A 21,219-nucleotide genomic window follows, 5' to 3' on the forward strand; every position below is an offset into this window, starting at 1 on the left:
TATAGTTTGGAGTTGGGGGACAACTGATCAGTACACTGACCATGTATACAGCAACCTTGTTACTCACTAATTTTAGAATTTTTATATATTCCATAGGTTTTCTGTAGAGTTCAGTATGTCATGTGTGAGGAGATTTTTACCTCTTCCTTTATAATTTGAATGGTTTTTCTTTTTCTTGCCAAATTATCTTGGTAGAAACTCCAATATATGTTTAATAGAAGATACTGGACTTCCTTGCTTTGTCTCTGATCTTAGGGGGAAAACATCGTGTCTTTCAACCTTAAGTATGAGGTTAGCTGCAGGTTTTTCTTAAGATGCCCTTTATCAAGAAAGTTCTTTTATTTTTCTTTACTGAGTTTTTATCAGAAATGAATGTTGGGTTTTGTCAAATGCCCTTTTTGTATTTATTGAGATGATGATATGGTTTTCCTATGTTAGTCTGTCAATAATTATATTATTTTCTAATGTTAGCCCAAATTTGCATTAACATATACCTCACTAGTTCATATATCATCCTTCTTACCCATCATTAAATTCAAATTGCTAAACTTTGTTTAGAACTTTTGCATCTGTGTTTGTGATAAATATTGGCTTGTCATTTATCTTCTGATTTTGGTATCAGAGTAATGCTGGCCTCAAAGGAGGAGTTGGGAATTATCTCCTCTTCTATTTCATGCATATATTTGTTGAGAATTGGATTTTCCTCCTTAAATATTTGAAAGATTTCACCAGTGTGGTTAGGTTTGGCATTTTCCATCAGAAATACATGTAGGGATGCCTGAGTGGCTCAGTCAGTTAAGCATCTGACTTGATTTCAGCTCAGGTCGTGATCTCAGGGAGCTGAGATTGAGCTCAGTACAGAGTTGGCTTGAGATTCTCTCTCCCCCTCTGACCCTCCCTCCACTTGCATGTGCTCTCTCTTAAAAAAAAAAAAAATGTAGAATCTGTAGTCATTTCTCTCATTCCTAATATTGGTAATTTGTCTTCTTTTTTTCAAAGTCTGACTAAAGATTTATTGATTGTATTGCTCTCAAAGCGTTAGCTTTCAGTTCCACTGACTTTCTCAATGGATTTTGTTTTCTATTGCATTGATTTTTTTTCTAGTCCTTTTTCCTTTCATTTGTTTGAGTTTCACTGGCTATTATTTTTCTAGCTTAAGGTGGAAGCTTCAGTCCTTGATTTGAATTTTCTTTTCTAATATGGACATTTATTTTCATATTTAAGCCATTTGTCTTTGTTTAGATAGGTTTCATGGATTCAATATCTACCTGGATTAAAAAAAACTCAATCTGATCAGGGTAACTGAAAATTAACAGTTAATGTAATTATTGATATTACTGTTTAAATCTACCATATTTTTTTAAATATACTTTCTCTTTGTCCCATTTATTCTTTGTCTCCCTTTCTTATTTTTCTTCTTTCTTTTGGATTATTTTTTGTGGCTACATTTTATGATCTTTGTTGGTTTATTAGTTATGGCTTTTTATTTTTGCTTTAGGGCTGACAGTACATATTCTTAACTTATCACAGTTTACTTTCAAGTAATATTACACTATCTCACAGTTAGTGTTAGAACCTTAGAGTAGTATATGTAGGTTCCCTCTGCCCATCCTTGATACTGTTGTCAGAACTTCCACTTTACTTATGTTAACCACAAAACACCTTATCATCATTTTTGCTTTAAACATTAATTATCCTTTAAGGACAATTTAAAATGGAAAAAAAAAGCCTTACATTTGTTCATATATTTACCATTTTCATATCCTGGTTACTTTCTATAGAAATATATTTCTATCTGGTACATTTTCCTTCAAACTAAAGGCATTCTTTAACATTTCCTATACAGCAAGTCTGCTTGTGATGAATTCTTTCAGTCTTTCAAGGTCTGAAAAGTTTTTACTTCATTTTCATTTTTGAAAGATATCTTCGCTGGATATAGAATTCAAAGTTGAGTATTTTTCTTCCAGTACTTTAAAGATGTTACTCCACTGTCTCTGACAGTCTTGTCTTTGTTCTTCTGTGTCTTTTAAATTTAGCTGCTTTTAAGAGTTTTCCTCTGAAACCAGTTTTAACAAATTTGATTATTACGTATTTTGGTATAGTTTTATTTCCTGTACTTAGAGGTTCATTGGGTTTCTTGGGTCTCATTTGTTTCCCTCTCTCAGGGAACACTGTCCTGTTTTGCTTAATACCATATTTGAAAACTGTCTCATATTTTGCATTTTTAGACTTTCAAATAGGTAAATCCAATCTCTCTTATTCCATTTTGGCCATAGGCAAAAGTTCAATTTAGGCATCTCATTTTTACCATATAAAAATTTTATTTTTTGTACTTAACTTTTAAATTCCATGACAAAATGTTTCATCCATATGCATACGATTACTAAAATTGTTTTATTTATCCTACCTCTTTTAATACACATCATGTGCATTTACAGAAAAAGGCAATAGGAAATATTAAGGGACTTAAATACAGCCTGTAGGCAGAACACACTTTTACGTTTTCTAAACCTGTTTGATAATGATATATAAGGGAACTTGTTACAAATCATAATGCTTCCAATAATGTGTCAGGAAAAAAGATCACATCAGCACTCATTTACACTTCAACACAAACATATTCTCTGAGCCACACTGGGAAAAAGTAATATTTCTGTTTTTATTTCCTGAAGTAATTATTAGTACGTTTACACTTATTAAATATATCCTTAAAACTTCCACCACTTTGGAAAATCATAAAGTTAGTAAGCTAGCTAGATTTCCTTTTTATTTTAGTAAATATTTTTACTTCAGAAGTCAAACTGGGTAGGAGTGCTGTATACAGGGTATATAGTTTAAATCTTTGGGACAAGAGACTACAAGAAAGTAAAGAAGCCAGAAGCCCTCCTAATCTTGTATCACCAAGACTGTATATCATAGCGGGTAGATGTATAGATACATCCACCCATACCAGAGAGCTATGAATTCTTTTGACAGTTAACCTTTCTAAATTTCATAGTAAGGTCAGTAACATAAAAACATTACACACAGCACACAAAGAATTAGAGAAAGTTAATGATATAAACCACAAAACAAAATAATTCACACTTCTCATTTGGAAGGGGAAAAATGGGACTAATACTGAATACTTAGCATCTAATATAACATTTTCACTGATTATAAGTTGAATCATGTTGATTAAAACTTTACAGAATAACTTTGCATGTTATTAATTCATAAGATAATCAGCAGATATGCAGTTCTAGTCAAGTTTTATAAACTTCTAAACGTTTTCATAGGTAAAGTGAAATTAGCTAAAAAACACCAAACAGGAGTAGAGATTTGTGAGAAGTACAAAACATATAAATGCAATAGATATATAATAATCTGTGCAATCCAAAATTCCCAAAATTCCCTTATGAAATGTACAAGTAATAAATAATAGTCACACTTGACTTTATCAAGTTAACAAAATAATTACTAACCAAACTTGTGTTTTACTAATCAATTGCTTAGAAACACCAACTGCCATTTAAAAATTGCTTTCACCATAAAAATAGAAGGTGTATCAAACTCTTTAATCCTCAAACATCCAAAAAAATTTGGAAGGCAATTGTCAATCAAAAATATTATCTGCTAAAAAAGGTGATTAAAAAACATACATAACCTATTTTTTTCGCACAATTTTCATTTCTTACGGAAAAGGGCACTTAGTGTATAGCTAAAGCTTTCAGAAATTAAAGATCCTGTTGACTTTCCTGTTAGGCAGATGACATGTTGTACAGTTTTTAATATAAAAATATAAATATCTTTGACAGAGAAGATGAAATAGTGGTTGGTATAAAATCCCATCACCATTTTACTTAAAAAAAGCTTTTTTCCCAGAGATCATGAAAACAATACTGATTCCATGCAGTTCTGTCACCAGAAGCTTCCCAAATTATAAAACATTAAAGTATTCACTGAAATTTCAAAAGTGGGCCCGCAGTCTTTTGTTTTCTTCTCGTAGTCTTTCAATTTCAGCCACTAAACCTTCATTCACTGAGTATCTTTCCAGCAAAGAGTGCATTTCATTCTAGAAAAGAAAAAAAATGCTTTTTAAATCACTGGTATTTCACATTTATTTGGCAAGCTGTTTTACATACTTTCAGCTATCATCTCTGTCTTGTCCAATTAACTAGCTGAATGGTATTTCTTGTATTTAACCATCCTCACTACTTTGTTAATATAAATGAAAAATCACTGGTGAAAGTTATATATTTGGAAGGTTTAGATTTGCACATGTGGGAAGCTTTTAGCTTACTTATTTAAATAAACAAATAAAAGCTGTGTAAAAGTAGCCTTAACTATAGGTTAAAAAGAAGGGTGACTATTTTACTTACTGAATTTCTAAAACTCTTGTTTATTTATTCTAGCAACTAGATATAATAAAGTAAAAATATATCACTCTTTATTTTTAGATCCACAATTCAACACTCATTTAAAATAAAATATGTCATACCTACCAACTGCATGTGAAACTGCTTAATCATCTCCACTTGCAAATTCACAATGTCCCTATGGCATGCTTCTCTAGGGAAGAATATAAAATACTTGTTAGAATTATAATGGTTTTGCCAATTCTAGACCATTCAAGAAACTGCTAAACTTCCCATTGTTTCAAATTATTGGATGTTAGTAATAATAATAGTAATAATAATAATAATAATAATAATAAAAATACCAATGCACTTAGAATTTATTTACTATGTTGTAGGCACTGTTTCTTGTACTTTGAATGGTAGAACTCATTTAATTTTTACCATCAGGTGCAATTATTACCACCATTTTACCAATGAAGGAACTGAGCCACAGAGCAGTTAAAACTTATCCAATCAGACAACCAGTAAATGGTAGAGCTAGTATATGAACCCTGGCTGTACACATACCTCTAGAACTCTCATACTACACATCCCTTAATATAGAAATTATCATTAAGACAAGACACAGGTTCATATTACAGTGAAATACATATAATTTACTAGGTTACAATGTTTTGACTATTATCAATGTTTTAGCTATTAAAAAAATACTTCTAGGAGAATGGAAAGGGTTATTTGGATGCTTATAATAAAGTAATAAATGCAATTCATTCATGCCTACAAAATACATGAAAATTAGGAAATAAAAAGGATCATGCAGTCACCTACCACACAACTTACGAGCTAGAACACTACCAAAATCATAGAAGCTTCCTATGTGTTCCTCTCTGATTCCATCACTTAACTTAGGAGAAGCCCAAGAAAGAAGTCACTACTCTGTTGAATTTTGTTTAAGCAAAGAAATGTTTTTAAAAAAAACCTGTCTAACACTTAAGTTGTAGTCAATCTATTTCTGCTATGCTTGGTTTTGAGCATTATAAAAATACCACATTCTATGTAGTACTGAGTAGTGTACACTTAAAAAAATAACCCAATATCCTGTTTTCAACATTCATATTCTATATATCTGTAAGTCACTGATTTGTATCCGTGTACAAATTCTCCTTCCAACTGACAGATTGTTTTCAAGATTTTACTATTACAACGTTGTTATAAACAATCACATATATATTTCCCAACCCACATGTGCCCATAACTATAGAAGATAGCAAGAGTAGATATGCTGAGTTAAAGGTATGATCCAGATGTATACTTGTTTAGTTTTACAAAATAATACAAAAATTATTTGCTGAAGTGGTAGTATCAGTAGGCGTGCTTGCCATCAGAGTAACAATACCTGCTGTTCGTTCTGTAACCACACCAAGACTTGGGTCTTGCCAGAATTCTCACACTTTCCCATCTAATGAGTATGATATAGTATCCTGTTGCATTTTCAGTTCTCTGATTAACCACAGGACTGAACATCTTTCCTTATGTTTTTAGACAATTCCTCTTCTGTGAAATCCTTGTCCATGCTTTTTAACCTTGTTTTTCTATTGAATGTCTTTAAGACTTTATTTGAGAGAGAGAGAGAGAGAGAGAGAGAGAGCACAAGCAGGGGGAGGCATAGAGGGACAAGCAGACTCCCCACTGAGCAGGGAGCCTGATGCAGGACCCAACCCCAGGATCCTGGAATCATGACCTGAGCTGAAGGCAGACACTTAAGTGACTGAGCCCCCCAGGCACACCTTGACTAAACTAAAGACCTTGACTGTCTTTTTTTCTTATTTATTTCTAAGAGTTCTTTACATCATCTGATTCTTTGTTGGATCCTTTGTTGGAGTACTACAGATAGATTTTTGTCCTTTCACTTTGTTAATGGTGTCTTATGATGAGCAGTCCTTGTCAACATTCTCTAATTACTGATCTAATATTACAATCAAATTTGCCAATCTATTTTTATAGGTAGTGTATTCTCTTATGTTTTGATAACTTCCCTACCCTGAAGTCATAATTCTCCTATAATGCCTAAAATTTTACCCTTTAAACTTTTATGCTGGGTAGAATTGATTTTTTTTAATAGCAGGGAATAGGGATCTATACTTTTCCTCTGTCATATATCACATTTCTATATATGCCCAGGTTTTTCTCTGGTCTATTGGATTCCTTTGGGCAATCTGTCCATCCTGTGCTAATGCTACACTATTTTGTAGCATTTATATTATAGCTTAATAATTAAGCTTACCCATCTGACAAATAAGTCAGCTTCAACTTTGTTCTTCTCTAGAGTGTCGTGGTTATTGCTGGGTCTTTTCTTCTTCCACATAAATTTTGAAGTTATCCTATCACCATCTTCCAAAAAACACAGCTGGAATTTGATTGAAATTGCACTCAATCTATAGACCAATTTAAAAGAACTGACATCTTCTTATCTTCCCATTTAAGTGTTAATGCTTTCCAATAAATTTTTAAGTGTTTTTCCACAAAGATCTTTACCATCTTTGGTCAGATTTATTCCTAAGTACATTTTCTGTTACAACTATAAGAGGTGTTTTTTTGTTTTGTTTTGTTTTTAAATTCTCTTCTGCTTTCAATTATGACAAAATCTGTACTTAAAACAAACAAACTGGGGGGTGCCTGGGTGGCTCAGTCAGTTAAGGAGCTGCCTTCAGCTCGGGTCACGATCTCAGGGTCCTGGAATGGAGCCACAAGTCAGGCTCCCCACTGATTGGGAGTCTGCTTCTCCCTCTCCTTCTGCCTCTCCCTACCACTCATGCTCTCTCTCTCTCTAATAAATAAATCTTAAAAAACAGAAATAAAACAAAACAAACTGAAAGCATCAGAGAACCACTAAGGTGGTCAGGATTTGAGGGGCTATGGTCTTGCAAAGAAGAGAAATCTACTAGGTAAGCCCCACATTTACCTCTGCTTTTCCCTCTGGGGGATGTGCTGATTAGACAGTGTGGGGAACAGAGGCTGGGCTGAAAGTGGCCTGGAGCTCGAGAGAGTCTCACCAGGTTGGGGGAGTGCTAGGGTTTGGACAGCTAAAGCATTCAAGGCTTCAAAGTGCCAACAAGGTACCTGCAGAAAAGTAAACCTAAACTGTACAATTTCCCCCCCGGATTATCTGTTGACTCCTAAGCAATGCCTGTACTGGGTTAGATGGCAGAAAATTAAACATGAAGTTGTAGCTAGATGCCAGAAAGATTCTGGCAGCCTTGTGATGCTGGGGAAATGGAGGTTAAAGTTCAGGACCCACCAAGGTAAAAAGGCCTGGTGAATACTCCAGACATTCAGCTGATATCCTAGAAGGGCAGAAACTAAATAAACCCTAGGAATCTTTATTCTAGCTAGAAATAAACTAGCCATAAGAAAACCTGAAAGCCAGCAAGTACAGGAACAAAGTGATCTGCTTGCCAGAAGAAACTTAAATCTTCTTGAAAGACAATAAAAACGGACTCACAAACTTCTGGTTAGTATATAATCTCTCCAACTCTAACAGTGAGGACAAGCCAGATACCCTACAAAATCATACATTTTTATATTTAACTTGAGAGCGCAAAGAAACCTAAATGAATGAAAATTCAGAAAATGATGAGTCCCTCCTAGGAGAAGAGACCCATGATTGTTTTCATCCTCAACAGAGCGGAGGGGGGATGGGAGGGTAGAAAGCGGGCGGGGGTGGGGGATAACACAGCTGCTGTTGATAGGTAAGGAGAACTAACTGAAATTTTTATAGATTTTTGAAGGCCAAGTTGGACTGGACCCAAGGAGCCCTAGCCACAAAGAAAGTCTCCATTCACTCACCAACTATTTGCCACAGGCCTTCACTGAGTGCTTATGGAAATCACTAGGGGCAGGGAAAGAGGACTGAGAGACGCCCTAAGGCAGAGAGGCACAGGGCATGTGAAGATAGAGCACGTGACAACTAAGAGTACCCCGTCTGAAGCACTCCAGACTCTGGTGGAGAAGGCAGCCTCCATAGCTGATGGAGCCCCTCAACAACCCTCTGTCCCTCCACTGTAAGGTATAGCTTTTCATGACTTACTGAAGGCTGACGTCAGAGCAGGTAAATTTATAGAAATCCTCTGAGCCATTCTGGGTCCTCACTGAGTCCCAAGCAGAGGCTGCCAGTGGTTACTAGAGGGGCAGAAGAGTTGAGAGGCCCCTACTCACCGCCCCTCCCCAGGTGCAGGCATGCAAGGTGTGCTGAAAGCTGAAGGTAGAGCAGTGCTATCTTTCTCAATCTGCCCAGCATAAGAGCTTTCTCCCTTTCCACCACTGCTTTACTCACATTATATTGAAGTCAGCTGTCCCCAGACAATTCTGCTGTTTTGCCACATATATACATTCCTGAAAAACCTCATATTCTTGAAAATAACATGACCGGATTTTTTTAAAACGCAGTGTGTGTGTGTGTGTGTGTGTGTGTGTGTGTGTGTGTGTGTGTGATGGAATATTATTCAGTCATAAAAAAGGAAATCTCGCACTATGCAACCACATGGATGAACCTGGAAGACGTTATGCTAAGTGAAATAAGCCAGTTACGGAAGGACAAATACTGCATGATTCCACTTATATGAGATATCTAAAACAGTCAAACTCATGGAAGCAAAGAACAGAATAGTAGGTATCGGGTTGGGGAGTACGGTTAATAGGGAGTTGCCAAGTGACAAATATAAAATTTCAGTTAAACAAAATGAATAACAGAGATTTGCTGTACAACAACACTGTGCCTATGGTTAGCAATACTGTATTGTACAGTTAATATTTATTAAGAGGCTAGATCTCATTGTAAGTGTTCTCACCACAATAAAACTAAAACAATAAAAAAAAGAACAGAAAAAAAAGAAAGAAGATAACAGGACTTAAAGAAAAAGGATTAGGGCAGACTACTCAAAATGTATGCAATTTTGTAACCACAGCAAAACAATTAAACCCTAGTAAAAAAAAATACTAGCATAGTTAAATAGTGAATAATCAATGATTTTTACCTTTAAAACATGATGGTCACTTGATAAAAGGGGTAAGAAAAGAGAAGAAAGGATTGGGGGTGTGAAGGATGGAGGCAAGGATAAAATACCCAAAGATGGGGAATAATCACAAAATAAGTCCTTCCAAACACTGAGCACAAAGCCAAACCAGGTGAAGAGGAAGGAAAGAGAAAGAAATGGGTACTGATAGGTGGTTTGCTGCCTTCAGCTATGTTCACATATTTTGTCTTGCCAGCTGTTACAGGAACTAACAAAATTCCCTCATCATGTTGTCATCACTGTCCTATTTATCAATCACAAAGAACTAATCCACATTAAAGAAACATACATCATAACAGGACACATCGTACCTACCCCAATTAAACTAGAAGGCCTTTGTGGACAGATCATTCATATTTGTATCCTTAGTAACCAGCACATATACTGGGCATGTTGTAAATGTAAAAAGTGACCAAAAATGATAATTTTTAAAAAATATATATTTGCTAACATTTACAAATATTTTTTCAAAACACTTTTTTTTTTTTTTAAAGTATGCTCCACTTCCAGGATGCAGCCCAATGTGGGGCTTGAACTCATGACTCTGAGATCAAGAACTGAACTGAGATCAAGTAGTTGATTGAGTAGTAGTTGGTTGAGCACCCAACCAACTACACCACCCAGGTGCCCCCAAAACAGTTTTGTTTTTTTTTTAAGATTTCATTTACTTATTTGAGAAAGAGAGAAAGTACGTAAATAAGCAGGGGGAGTGGCAGGTAGAGGTAGACAGGGCTTGATCCCAGGACCCTGGAATCATGACCTACCAGAAGACAGATGCCCAAATGACTGCACCACCCAGGTGCCCCTCAGTGCACTTTTAACATTAAAAAGAAACATGCACTGGGGCACCTGGTGGCACAGTTGGTCACTGTCTGACTTTTGATCTTGGTTCAAGTCTTCATCTCAGGGTCATGAAATTGAGCCCTATGTCGGGCTCCGCACTTAGCGGGGACTCTGCTTGAGATTCTCTCTCCCTCTATCCCTCCCATTCATGCTCTCTCTCTCTCTAAATAAATCTTTAGAAATATATAAGACCTGGACCAACAAAAACTTGTACATCTTCTCCAGCATTCTTGCTCATGATATTCTAAATCATAGCTAGAATATTAAGTAACTACAGGTCAGAAAGGGAAAAAAAATCCACAAAAGATTCTAATAATTGAAAATAGTTTCCAATATATATTGAGATGATAGGTAAAATGAAGCAACAATGTCAAACACATTTTTACGGTGTTCTAAATGCAAAGGATGAGGAGACAAGGATAGACCCAGGCAAAAAAAAAAAAAGCTTTTAATTCACTATTACATTCTGATGCAGTCTGTTCTGAATATTTGAAAATATTCAGAATTCCTTTAAAAAATTATTTCTCTATTACATTATTATGCATAGCATACTTAACAGGTGATCTACAAATATTTCATATAAGAATACCATTGGACCTTTACCAGAATCTGTCCAAATTTTGATGATTAAAAAAAAAAAAACCATGATGGTAGCCTGCCTACTAGACTGCCTGCCAAGTTATCTAATAATTGCCCTAGGTAAATGTACGTTTTCCTGGCTGGTATTCAATAAATTCAATACAGCAAGATCAACAAAACTCATCATGTTTTCTATTGTTTTTATGGACCTCAAAACCTAGACAAAAGTAGTAATCTCCAATATTACTTACAGTTCCGGTTTCACACCCAATAAAAATGCCAGTTAATGTCTAGATAGGAAGAGCAATTTCTCAATTACTACCTAAAGTCATCCAATGTCTCCTGTATCATGTTCTGAATAAAACGGATTTGAACGGATGTCAGTGGTGCATTTGGCCGATTATTTCCGATGGTATCAGCTATTTTTTCTGATAGTGAACTGGCAACTCCAGCCGTGACAGAGGATGCTATCTTTGGATCTAAAATAAAAAACGGAGAAAATATTAATAGTCAGCTTAGACTAAGAGACATCAAACATTTGTAAATGAGATTTGGCATGAGGAGACTTGAAAAACTGGTAAAGAACAGGGTTCCTGTGACATTTAGGAAAAACTCACTGTCTGGAATACAAATCTTAAAAACTTTCTATGACATTGTTTCTAATAATCATTTATCTATAAACATAAACTAACAACTGTCTAATATAATAACATATGAGAGAGGGATTAGTCTTGAAGAATCTTGGAACTATTTCCTCTTATAAAAGATGAATGTGACGTGCTATCCCACAAACTAGATAAGCCAAGACTACAACAAATAAACAGAAAGAATATAGGAGTACAATACCGTTATAAGCAAAGCCCCAGAGTTTACACTAATACAATATATCCACAGAAACCTTAAAGATATAAATATCTATATAAAGGAGTTGGTTCTATACAAAGAGTTGTTTTCTATAGATAACTTGTAAAACTGAACCCAATATCCCATTAAATGTCATCTCAAGTTTTTAGGATCTGTGGCATGAACTCTACATAGGACTTTTGTATGGAGGAGGAAAAAAAACAATTTCAGGTAGTTAATGACGCATTTTCAAAAGGTCCTACATTATATTCCTATTTGTGCATATCAGATCAAGACCCTTACACATTGGATTGAAAATAAAATTCACACCAAAAGAATATCAAATCATTGTCACTGAGTTTAACCATTCACATTCATCTCATTGTCCTCTAGTAAGAGAGTCATAGTAGACAAGCATTGTAAAGTTTCAACTCTTAATTTTCTTAGCCTATGGTTACTCTATTTATTTATCTTTTTCAAGTTAAATAGTGGGAGTTTTCGACTTAACACTTTCAAACACCAGAAAGTTTTATGTACTTACTTGGAGTTGAGGATCCAATGAGGGGGGGTTCGTATATGAACTGAGCTTCAATTTCTTTCTCTGGCTTTTCAAACTTCTCAGGACTTCTTGTTTGGTTAGATGACGGAGAGGTATTCAGATTTCCAGTTTCAGCACCAGAAATCAACTTTGCAAACTTCACATTTAAAATAAACAATACATCAATTCTGGTTTTATATATATAATTTGTACCTACCTTTCTTTTTTCCAGTAGTTAGGATCAGAAAATTGAAGAATAAGAAGGGATATAGAGAGAAAAAAAAATTGCTAGAACTAGTGGCAAAATAAATCAATTTTACTAATCAAAAAGTAATTTCAATGATAACATAGTGAGGAAAAGCTCATTTACTAATAAGCATCTGCTATTAAGTGTCACTGAAAATGGTAATCACAGGCCAAAAAAAAAAAATAAAAAATCCCCAAACTCTCAGGTGGTAACTAGCCAAAAATATTGGAAAAATATGTCAGAAGACATTTTTGTACTTCCTACATATCTTTTCAGTATCATTCTAAAAAATCAATATGAAAATGTGACACACTCGACCTTGTTGGTAATATCTGATCACTTTAAGCCTTTATATAGCAAATTAACTTCTATTTTGGATACTGTATTAATAGCAGAAGGTAATGAGGATGCGTTACATTCTTAGCACCATCAATTAGCTCTAAGACTTAGCGTAAATGACTTGACCACCAACTTGGTGATTTCTGCTGCAATAAAAATAAATTCTAAAAAACTCAGGTATAAACTAGTCAAGTATCTTTGTCCTAGAAAAAACAGCATAAGTTTACATCTGCTGTTACCTCCAACATTTCCAAAGACAGATTTCAAAAATATCCTTTAGTTTTTAACATGTGACATCAAGATTAAGAATATTTTCTACCTGGTAAGTGCACAGCACTGTTGATAATTAGGACATATCCCCTGGCATCCGCCTGCTTTCTACCTCGTGATGAGCTTCATTATGTGCCTGCTACTGACAAACGCACACTGAGCTCAGTATCATTTTTAGGCAGATACCTGTTTGAGGGAGTCCTTAGGTTCCTGTTTTCCCAGATATATTTTCTTAGATTCAGCTGTCAGATCATGATTTTCATTTTCTTCTTTCCCTGGAGATCCCATAAAGACATTAAGAGGACTAGAATGTAATACTGAAGTGCTTGAAGCTACTGGATTTTTTCTTGGAGGAAGGACTGAATTCAATTGTGGTAGAAACTCAAGGCCTGAAAAAGAGGAGAAAAACACTATTTGCATATGATTTTCCTTAATCTTGGATATTTAAGAAAAGCACTTAACATGACAGACAGGTTAATATGGTAGAAAGACATGCGATTCGGATTCAGAAGGCAGGTTCTTTTGTCAGCTCTACCCCTTACTTGATGTATACAAAATCTTGGGCAAAAATTGCAAAACTCTGTTTCCCGATCAGTAAATGCGAATAATGATATCCATCTCCCTGAGAGGTGAGACTAAAAAGTGATATTATATGTAAAACTACTTTGAAAATTGCAAAGCCCAATGAATGTTTTAGTCAATATTAATAGTTTTTGATAACTGAAAATCATAAATTTGGTATGTATCTGTAATATATCTTGGTAGTCAGCCTCTAAGATGGCTCTGAATGATCCCTGCCTTCTGTCATGGATCCATGCCCTCGGGTAATTCTCTCCCTTTGAATGCGGGCAGGACCTAGTCACTTGCTTCCAACAAAGAGAATACAGCAAAAGTGGTGGGATGTCACTTCCAAGATTAGGTTACAAACATGCAGTGGCTTCCATTCTGATGCCATCTCTGACTATCTTGCTCACCAACTCTGAGGGAAGCCAGCTGCCATGTTGTTAGCTGCCCTGCAGAGAGGCCCACAGGACAAGGGAATGGTATCTTCTACCAAGAGCCACATGAATGGCTTGAAGTAGATTCCCGTCCAGTCAGCCTTAATATGACTGCAGCCTTGTTACATCCTGATTAAAGCATCAAGAGAGACCTGAAGCCAAGGGCACCCAGCTAAACCATGCTCAGATTCTTAACCCACAGTTATGAGATGATAAATGTTCTTCTAAGTTTTGAAATGTTGGGGTACTTTGGGGGTGCCTGGGAGGTACATTCCATTAATCATCTAACCCTTGGTTTTGGCTCAGGTCATGATTTCAGAGTCATAAGCTCAAGCCCTGTGTCCAGCTCTGTGCTCAGTGCGGAGTCTGCTTGAGATTCTCTTTCCCTCTTTCTCTCTCAAATTAACAAATAAATCTTTTAAAAAGATGTTGGGGTAATTTGTTACATATCAATAGATAACACAATATCCCTTTTCATTTTAATAAAAATACTTCTCAACAGGTCTTACCATCTTTGCCTATGGATTCATCACCTCCCTTGTTAACCACAGCATCTGTAATAAAATTAGAAAGTCAAATTCTTAAAATTGTGAAAAATAAGCCATAGCAACTTAAGCTTCCTATTCATTCCCCAAAGAGTTAGATTTTAAGAAGGAAAATCTGAGTGAAGTAACAGCTGGGACTCTATAAACTTCCCTTTTTATTCTTTTCACTTCATGCATAGCAACAAATATGAAGAGTAATTCTATGGTATAGGGTCATTTAATGAGACAGCAAGGTATACTAGAAAAGCATTGCAGTAGGCTCCAGAAATCTATAATCCAATTCTGCCTATACCACTTAATAGCTCTATGACCTTAGACAACAAGTTTTTAATACAATTAAGCTTCAGCTTCTGCATCTATATAATGGGAAAAATGTCCTGACCATCTCACAAGATTGTTTTGAGGATCAACTGAAACAATGTCAAAATAGTTTGTGAGCATCACAATGATATTTAAAAAATAAGATTTTATTAGCATTCATTTTAATGGCAGAATATGTATAAGAACATTCCAATATTATAATACTTTTCATTTGCAATTAACAACCAAAAATGGCCTAACTCCATTTTAGCAAATTAACAGAAAAATGGGCACAAGTCATAAAAAAAAGTCAAATGGCCAATAAATTACCATACATGATTATCATAGTAGTAGGAGTATCACCCATCCATCTATCTGCATGTGTGTATATATACCTAGTAACTACACAACACGCATACACTTTAAGAAGTTATTAGTTTTCTAGCAGAAGTATTATTTAAAAGATGAAACTGAAGCACAGATTCAGCCTTTTACCTAAGGAGAGTCACATTCTTGAAATCAAAACATAAATCTCTTGACAATGAAAACCAGTGCTGTATTTAGTACACATGTTCTTTCATTAATACTATGAAATGCTAATAAATGAAGGGCATATAGCTCAAATTCTAATCGTATTTTTAAAAAAAAGTAAAGAGGAATTTCTATCCTTTATTCATTTCTTTTAAAAACCATTAAAGAGAATTTCATTTATAACTCAAAACCCTTTCAAAAAACCCCTTCTCTACATTCTTCAATTCAAAAGTTACCCCAGGGGTTCTCATAAGCCAAAGCTTCCAGAAGGTTACTAACCTCCAAAACCTTTCTCAACTCCAGCTCAAGCCACTTTTCCCTCTTTTGCTCACATCTTTCCTCTCTTTATTCTTTAACTATGTAGTCTGACCCCTCTTAATCCTGAAAGAAAGGAATCCTTCCTCTTTCATTAGGTGGAAGATAGGAAAATCTGACCTGGCAATTAGAGTAGTCATTTTCAGGCCACGTACGGCAGAATACACTAAATAATTCTGTGCCATCACATATGTACGTTTTCTTTCTGATTATGAAATTAATTGTAGAAAGTTTGGAAAAACAGACAATTTGAAGTAAAAAATGAAATTTTATAAGATCATGATGTAACAATTTAAACATTCTGCTACTATTGACACTTAAATATGCTCCAGAGTTCCACTATTATTAAAAAAAAAAAAAAAACAAAACAGTACATACAAATCTTTGTGAGATTCTCTAAACAAGTTATTAGGTAAATTTATAGAAATGGAATTAACAGGCCAAAGAGTGTGAATGTTTAACCTGCCAAATGATGCTCTAGAAATTTACCCATATTGTTAATAATACTGCTATTAGCAGTGACTACCCAATTAATGAAACAGTATGAATATCAGTATCAAAAAAACACAGCCAACCAATATGCCTAGCTCATATATTATGAACAATGATATATAATGTTTCTATTTATCAAAATGGTAAAGTTTTTAAGTTTTTATTTTCTTTTTAGTAGCAACATCTCCCAGCAATGGGGTGCGTGTGTGTGTGTGTGTGTGTGTGTGTGTGTGTGTGTGTGTGTGTTATTTTCACATAGTGTAAAAGATGAGGCAATCTATCACCCAGCCATATTTCTCCATGAAAACAATGAATAAATATACCAATTAGATATTAATAATCTAAAATTTTTTAGGTTAGAAAGATATTTTTTTGCCTATCAAAAATATCCAAGATTTTGAGAAGATTTATTTAGAAGTAGATATAATGAAAAAACTGCCTATGGAAGCAAAACTTCCTTTAAGAAACTTCTGTGGAAATTAAAATGCTAACTTGAGAGCTATTTGCATAGTTCCCATGTGAAAACAACAAGCATATACTTCAGAATGGTAACATCTGAAATATCAGGGCAAAGGAAAAGATACCACCCCAGGGACTGAGAAAATTAGCAACTGTCATGAACACAGTCAGACTGAAGCTATTACCCACATCTTTTAGCTAGGATAAAAATGTAATGACTGCCAGCAAAAGAACATGATCCTCTGATCTGAACAGACTTACCATCTCTGATAGGTGAGAACATGTCACCTAAACTACTTTTTCTGGTATCATCAAGGCTGAAGAAATCCTGATTTTTCCCACTGTCCGTTTCCTTAGATATAATATCAGTGTTTATGCTTCGAGGCAAACCTTATAGGAAAATGAGATATAAAAATAACTGTTACTACATCTGAATGAATGTACCATAGAAGCTAGATTCTAAAAATTAATGTATTATGCATATATTGGTAATATTACAATTGTGAGCACCAGGAAAAGAAAACAACGTAACAACAGCTCAGTTAACCATGATTTGCATGGAATGAAGGGCTTCTCAAAAGCAAATAACCTACTTATTTAAGTGATAACACCTTATTTTAGCCATTTTGGTGAAATTCTCCCAAAACGATTTATATACTTTGCTACCCTCTTAAATACTGAACACAACCAACTTCTGTTGTAACGGGCTCCTTTTATGAGCATCTACAAATGATTAAAAAAGTCTGTAAGGCATAGAGCATGATGCCTACCATAGAGCAAGATTCAAGTAATGTTAGTTCCTTTCCACAACTGCAGTAAATGGATCTCCTTTCTCCCTCTTTTGCCTTTTCCTTCACTAACTGGGGAAGCTTAACCCTGCTCTCAGTATTATTGACCTCAGATGACTTTACTAGCCTCAGGATAGTTTACTAAGAGTTTCAAAAGAAACCAGAACACTAAACTCATAAATAGCATAGTAGACAACACTGAAGAAGTGTGCAGCAGTTTATTTTCCTTGCCAGTATACAGTGCAAGGAATTTGTAAGAGGAACTCTGTGGGCTCAGTAGCTTCTTGGTCATTTTTGGGTTGAAGAATGAGTTCTACTGATTCAAGAGCTGTAATGAAAGTCTGGTACTTTAACTGGTAACATGTTACTGTGTTACATTTTTTAAAAAGGCTTATTTTGGGGGGGGGCAGAAAGAGAGGGAGAGTGTCTTAAGCTGACCCCCCACTGAGCTAGAGCTTGAATTCAGGAATGCACAACCCTGAGATCACAACCTGAGCTGTCAGATGCTCAACTGACTGAACCACCTAGGTGTCCCCTGTACTACATTTAAAATAGCTCTTTATTTGCCTTCGTGGCCCCACATGAAAACTGAAAAGCTGGGATAAAAACAAAGAACAGCCAGCATATCCCAAAATGTCCAAAACTGACAAATAAAATAAACTTTTCTAGTAACACCTGATAAAACGTTAAAATATTACTGAACATTTGTACATCATTGTCATTGAAGTGTTTACATCAAGAGCTAAGCTGTTATAAAGGAGAAATTTTCTCTCCTTCTAGGTCTTTAAACATGTATGAATATGTAACTTTAGCCTCTGGAACTGTAGGAAAGAAGTTTGGTATCATTTGAAAGTAGCGCTAAAGACATTTTTTACTTCTTAAACGAGTGTTTTCCTACCAAAAATGAGCATTAGCAATAAGTCTGCAGAGGTTCTCTATTTTAAGTTTTTATTTAAATTCCAGTTGGTTAACATACCATGTAATAATTTCAGGGGTACAATATAGTGATTCAACATTTCCATGAAACACCAGGTGCTCATCACAACAAGTGCACTCCTTTATCCCTATCACCTGTTTCACCCCACCCCCCCCCACTATTTCCCCTCTGGTAACCATCAGTTTGTTCTCTATAGTTAAGAAAAAGCAAAGAACGTATCACAATTCCGGACTTCAAGTACAAAGCTGTACTCATCAAGACAGTATGGTGATGGCACAAAAACAGACACAGAGAGATCAGTGGAACAGAAAACCCGGAACAGAACCCACAACCATATGATCAGCTGATCTTTGACAAAGAAGGAAAGAATATCCAGTGGGAAAAAGTTTCTTCAACAAAAGTAGACAAGAACATGCAAAAGAATGAAACTAGAACACTTTCTTACACCATACACAAAATGGATTAAAGACCTAAATGTGAGACATGAAACCATTAAAATCTTGAAACCATTAAAGTGTTAAAGGAGGACATATGCAGCAGTCTCTCTGACATCAGCCACAGCAACTTCTTTCTAGGAAGGTCTCCTGAGGCAATGGAAACAAAAGCAAAAATAAACTACTGGGACTGCATCAAAATAAAAAGCTCCTGCACATCAAAGGAAACAACAGAACTAAAAGGCAGCCTACAGAATGGGAGAAGATATTTTACAAGTGACATATCTGATAAAGGGTTAGTATTCAAAATACATAAAGAAATTATAAAACTCAACACCCAAAAAGTAAATAATCTAATTTGAAAATGGGCAGAAGACATGAAGAGACATTTCTCCAAACAAGAGATCCAGATGGCCAACAGACACACACAAAGATGATCAGCATCACTCACCATCAGGGAAATACAAGTCAAAACCATAATGAGATATTACCTCACACCTGTCAGAATGGCTAAAATCAACAACACAAGAAACAACTGTGCCCTGTTGGTGGGGATGCAGTGGTTGACACCTTTAATAGAAGTAACGTGAACTTTTTTCAAATTTCAGATTCCTTTTACAGGAAGTTTAAAATAACAGTAAGAGTAATGATGATAACCGTGATGACAAAATTAGCAAAACCATAATTTCCTGACTGCCTATCATGTGCCAGCCACTTTGATACAATTTCTCTGGTTTTCACAATAACCCTAAAAGTTAAATATTATCTATGGAAGAGAAAGTAAGAATCAGAGTAGTTAAGAAAACTCTCCAGAGTTATGCTGGTAGGAAGTCACAGACCCAAGACATACACTTAACATACTCTCAATGTTTCAGAAGGGATTAAATGTATGTATGTGTGTGTGTGTGTGTGTGTGAGAGAGAGAGAGAGAAAGCAAATGATTAAGCAAATATGGCAAAATTTATAAAACAGTGAAGTCAGCTAAATGGAATACTAGAGCTCAGGAATTCTTTGTACTGTATTTGAAATTTTTCTGTAAGTTTGCAATTATTTCAAAATAAAATTAATAAACAAAATTTCTAACTCTGTGGGTACAGAGCAAACATTCATTTTGTTAGAAACTTTGTTAATCAGCCAACAGTTATCATTAATCAGTGACCCTGCAGACCCAACTCTTGCATTTCCTAATTAATGCTGTCACTGTTACACACGTTTCCTTATTAAAAAGTAAATGAATAACAGGAGACTTCAGAAAGCTCAGAGTAAATGAGAGAAAATTTTGTCTAATTTTGGAAATTATGAGTAGAAGCAACAATAATAAAATAATCTTTAAAAATAATGACAATTTTTATAATACAGTTAATTCAATATCTTGGTGAACATTACTCAAGTTATATTTCAAAATGAATTTCTTCTTCTAAGTATATAGGAATAATATGTGTTTCTGGGAGTTCTTAAATTAGGAATTAATTATTTTTCTATATAATATGCAATGACTTTTATGTAAGGATGTGTAGATACTAACAAATTTATAATGAAGATATATACTTATTACATATTTTTTAAAACCATTCCATACTATCAAGGCTAACAAATTAAAGTTTTGCTTCTACCTGAAAATCGTAAACTCACGCTGAGAAGGTACAACGAATATTTTTGTCCATGTTAAGTACTTGTCTTAAAACCTTAAAAAGACACGGATATGTGCATTCCTAATGAGACTAGTTTGGAAACACAGTGGTATATCATACAGACTTCTTAAAATTTTTAAAATTTTTTTAAAGATTATTTATTTGAGAGAGAGACTGCATTCAAGTGGGGGTAGGAGCAGAGGGAGAGAGAGAGAGAATTGCAAGTCGACTCCTTACTGAGAGCACAGCCCAACGAATGGGACTTGATCTCACAACCCCAAGATCACTGCCTGAGTCGAAACCAAGAGTCTGATACTCAACCAACTGAGCCACCGAGGTGCCGCTACCATACAGACTTAAAAATATGTTGCAAGTTGACAGTATAGCATAACTTCTTAAAATTAAAAGAAAAAATGTTTTCAGTAATTTAGAGAAAAAGAGTATTCTCTACAGTAAATACAGGAAAGTTTATCATCACATTACACCTTCAAAGTCTAAATGAATTCTTTAAGAACCATTTCATCAATATGATTATCAGAGTAGAAGAAATTACTTAAAAATTGTAACACTTTGGTTTATTTTTCTTTAATAAACTACTAATATACTGCTTAATATGTGCCAGGCACTATTCTGCACTTAAATACACTCATTTCATCAACTTACTTTACATTCTGAAATATGAAATAAAAGAAGCCATTAACAGTTTTTGTGACTCAGA

The 21,219-nt window shown here is 34.9% G+C and overlaps 1 protein-coding gene across 4 annotated transcripts in view; it reads right to left on the reverse strand.

Annotated features, from left to right (window-relative positions):
• Positions 1-2,298: 2,298 nt before the first annotated feature.
• The window catches only part of LOC111142194 (neural precursor cell expressed, developmentally down-regulated 1), a 49,117-nt gene continuing 30,196 nt past the window's right edge, over positions 2,299-21,219 (reverse strand). For all 4 annotated transcript variants that reach the window (XM_022495210.1, XM_022495207.1, XM_022495209.1 and 1 more), the window contains 7 exons: positions 16,973-17,101; positions 14,579-14,623; positions 13,258-13,460; positions 12,219-12,372; positions 11,157-11,313; positions 4,485-4,551; positions 2,299-4,054 (listed from right to left, as the gene is read on the reverse strand). In XM_022495210.1, coding sequence (XP_022350918.1) covers positions 3,950-4,054; positions 4,485-4,551; positions 11,157-11,313; positions 12,219-12,372; positions 13,258-13,460; positions 14,579-14,623; positions 16,973-17,101 — 860 coding nt within the window. In that variant the 3' untranslated portion in view covers positions 2,299-3,949. The remainder of the gene's footprint in view (positions 4,055-4,484; positions 4,552-11,156; positions 11,314-12,218; positions 12,373-13,257; positions 13,461-14,578; positions 14,624-16,972; positions 17,102-21,219) is intronic.

Source organism: Enhydra lutris, unplaced genomic scaffold, assembly GCF_002288905.1.
Source record: "Enhydra lutris kenyoni isolate GAN:26980312 unplaced genomic scaffold, ASM228890v2 scaffoldscaffold7, whole genome shotgun sequence".
In the NCBI taxonomy this organism is placed as follows: domain Eukaryota; kingdom Metazoa; phylum Chordata; class Mammalia; order Carnivora; family Mustelidae; genus Enhydra; species Enhydra lutris.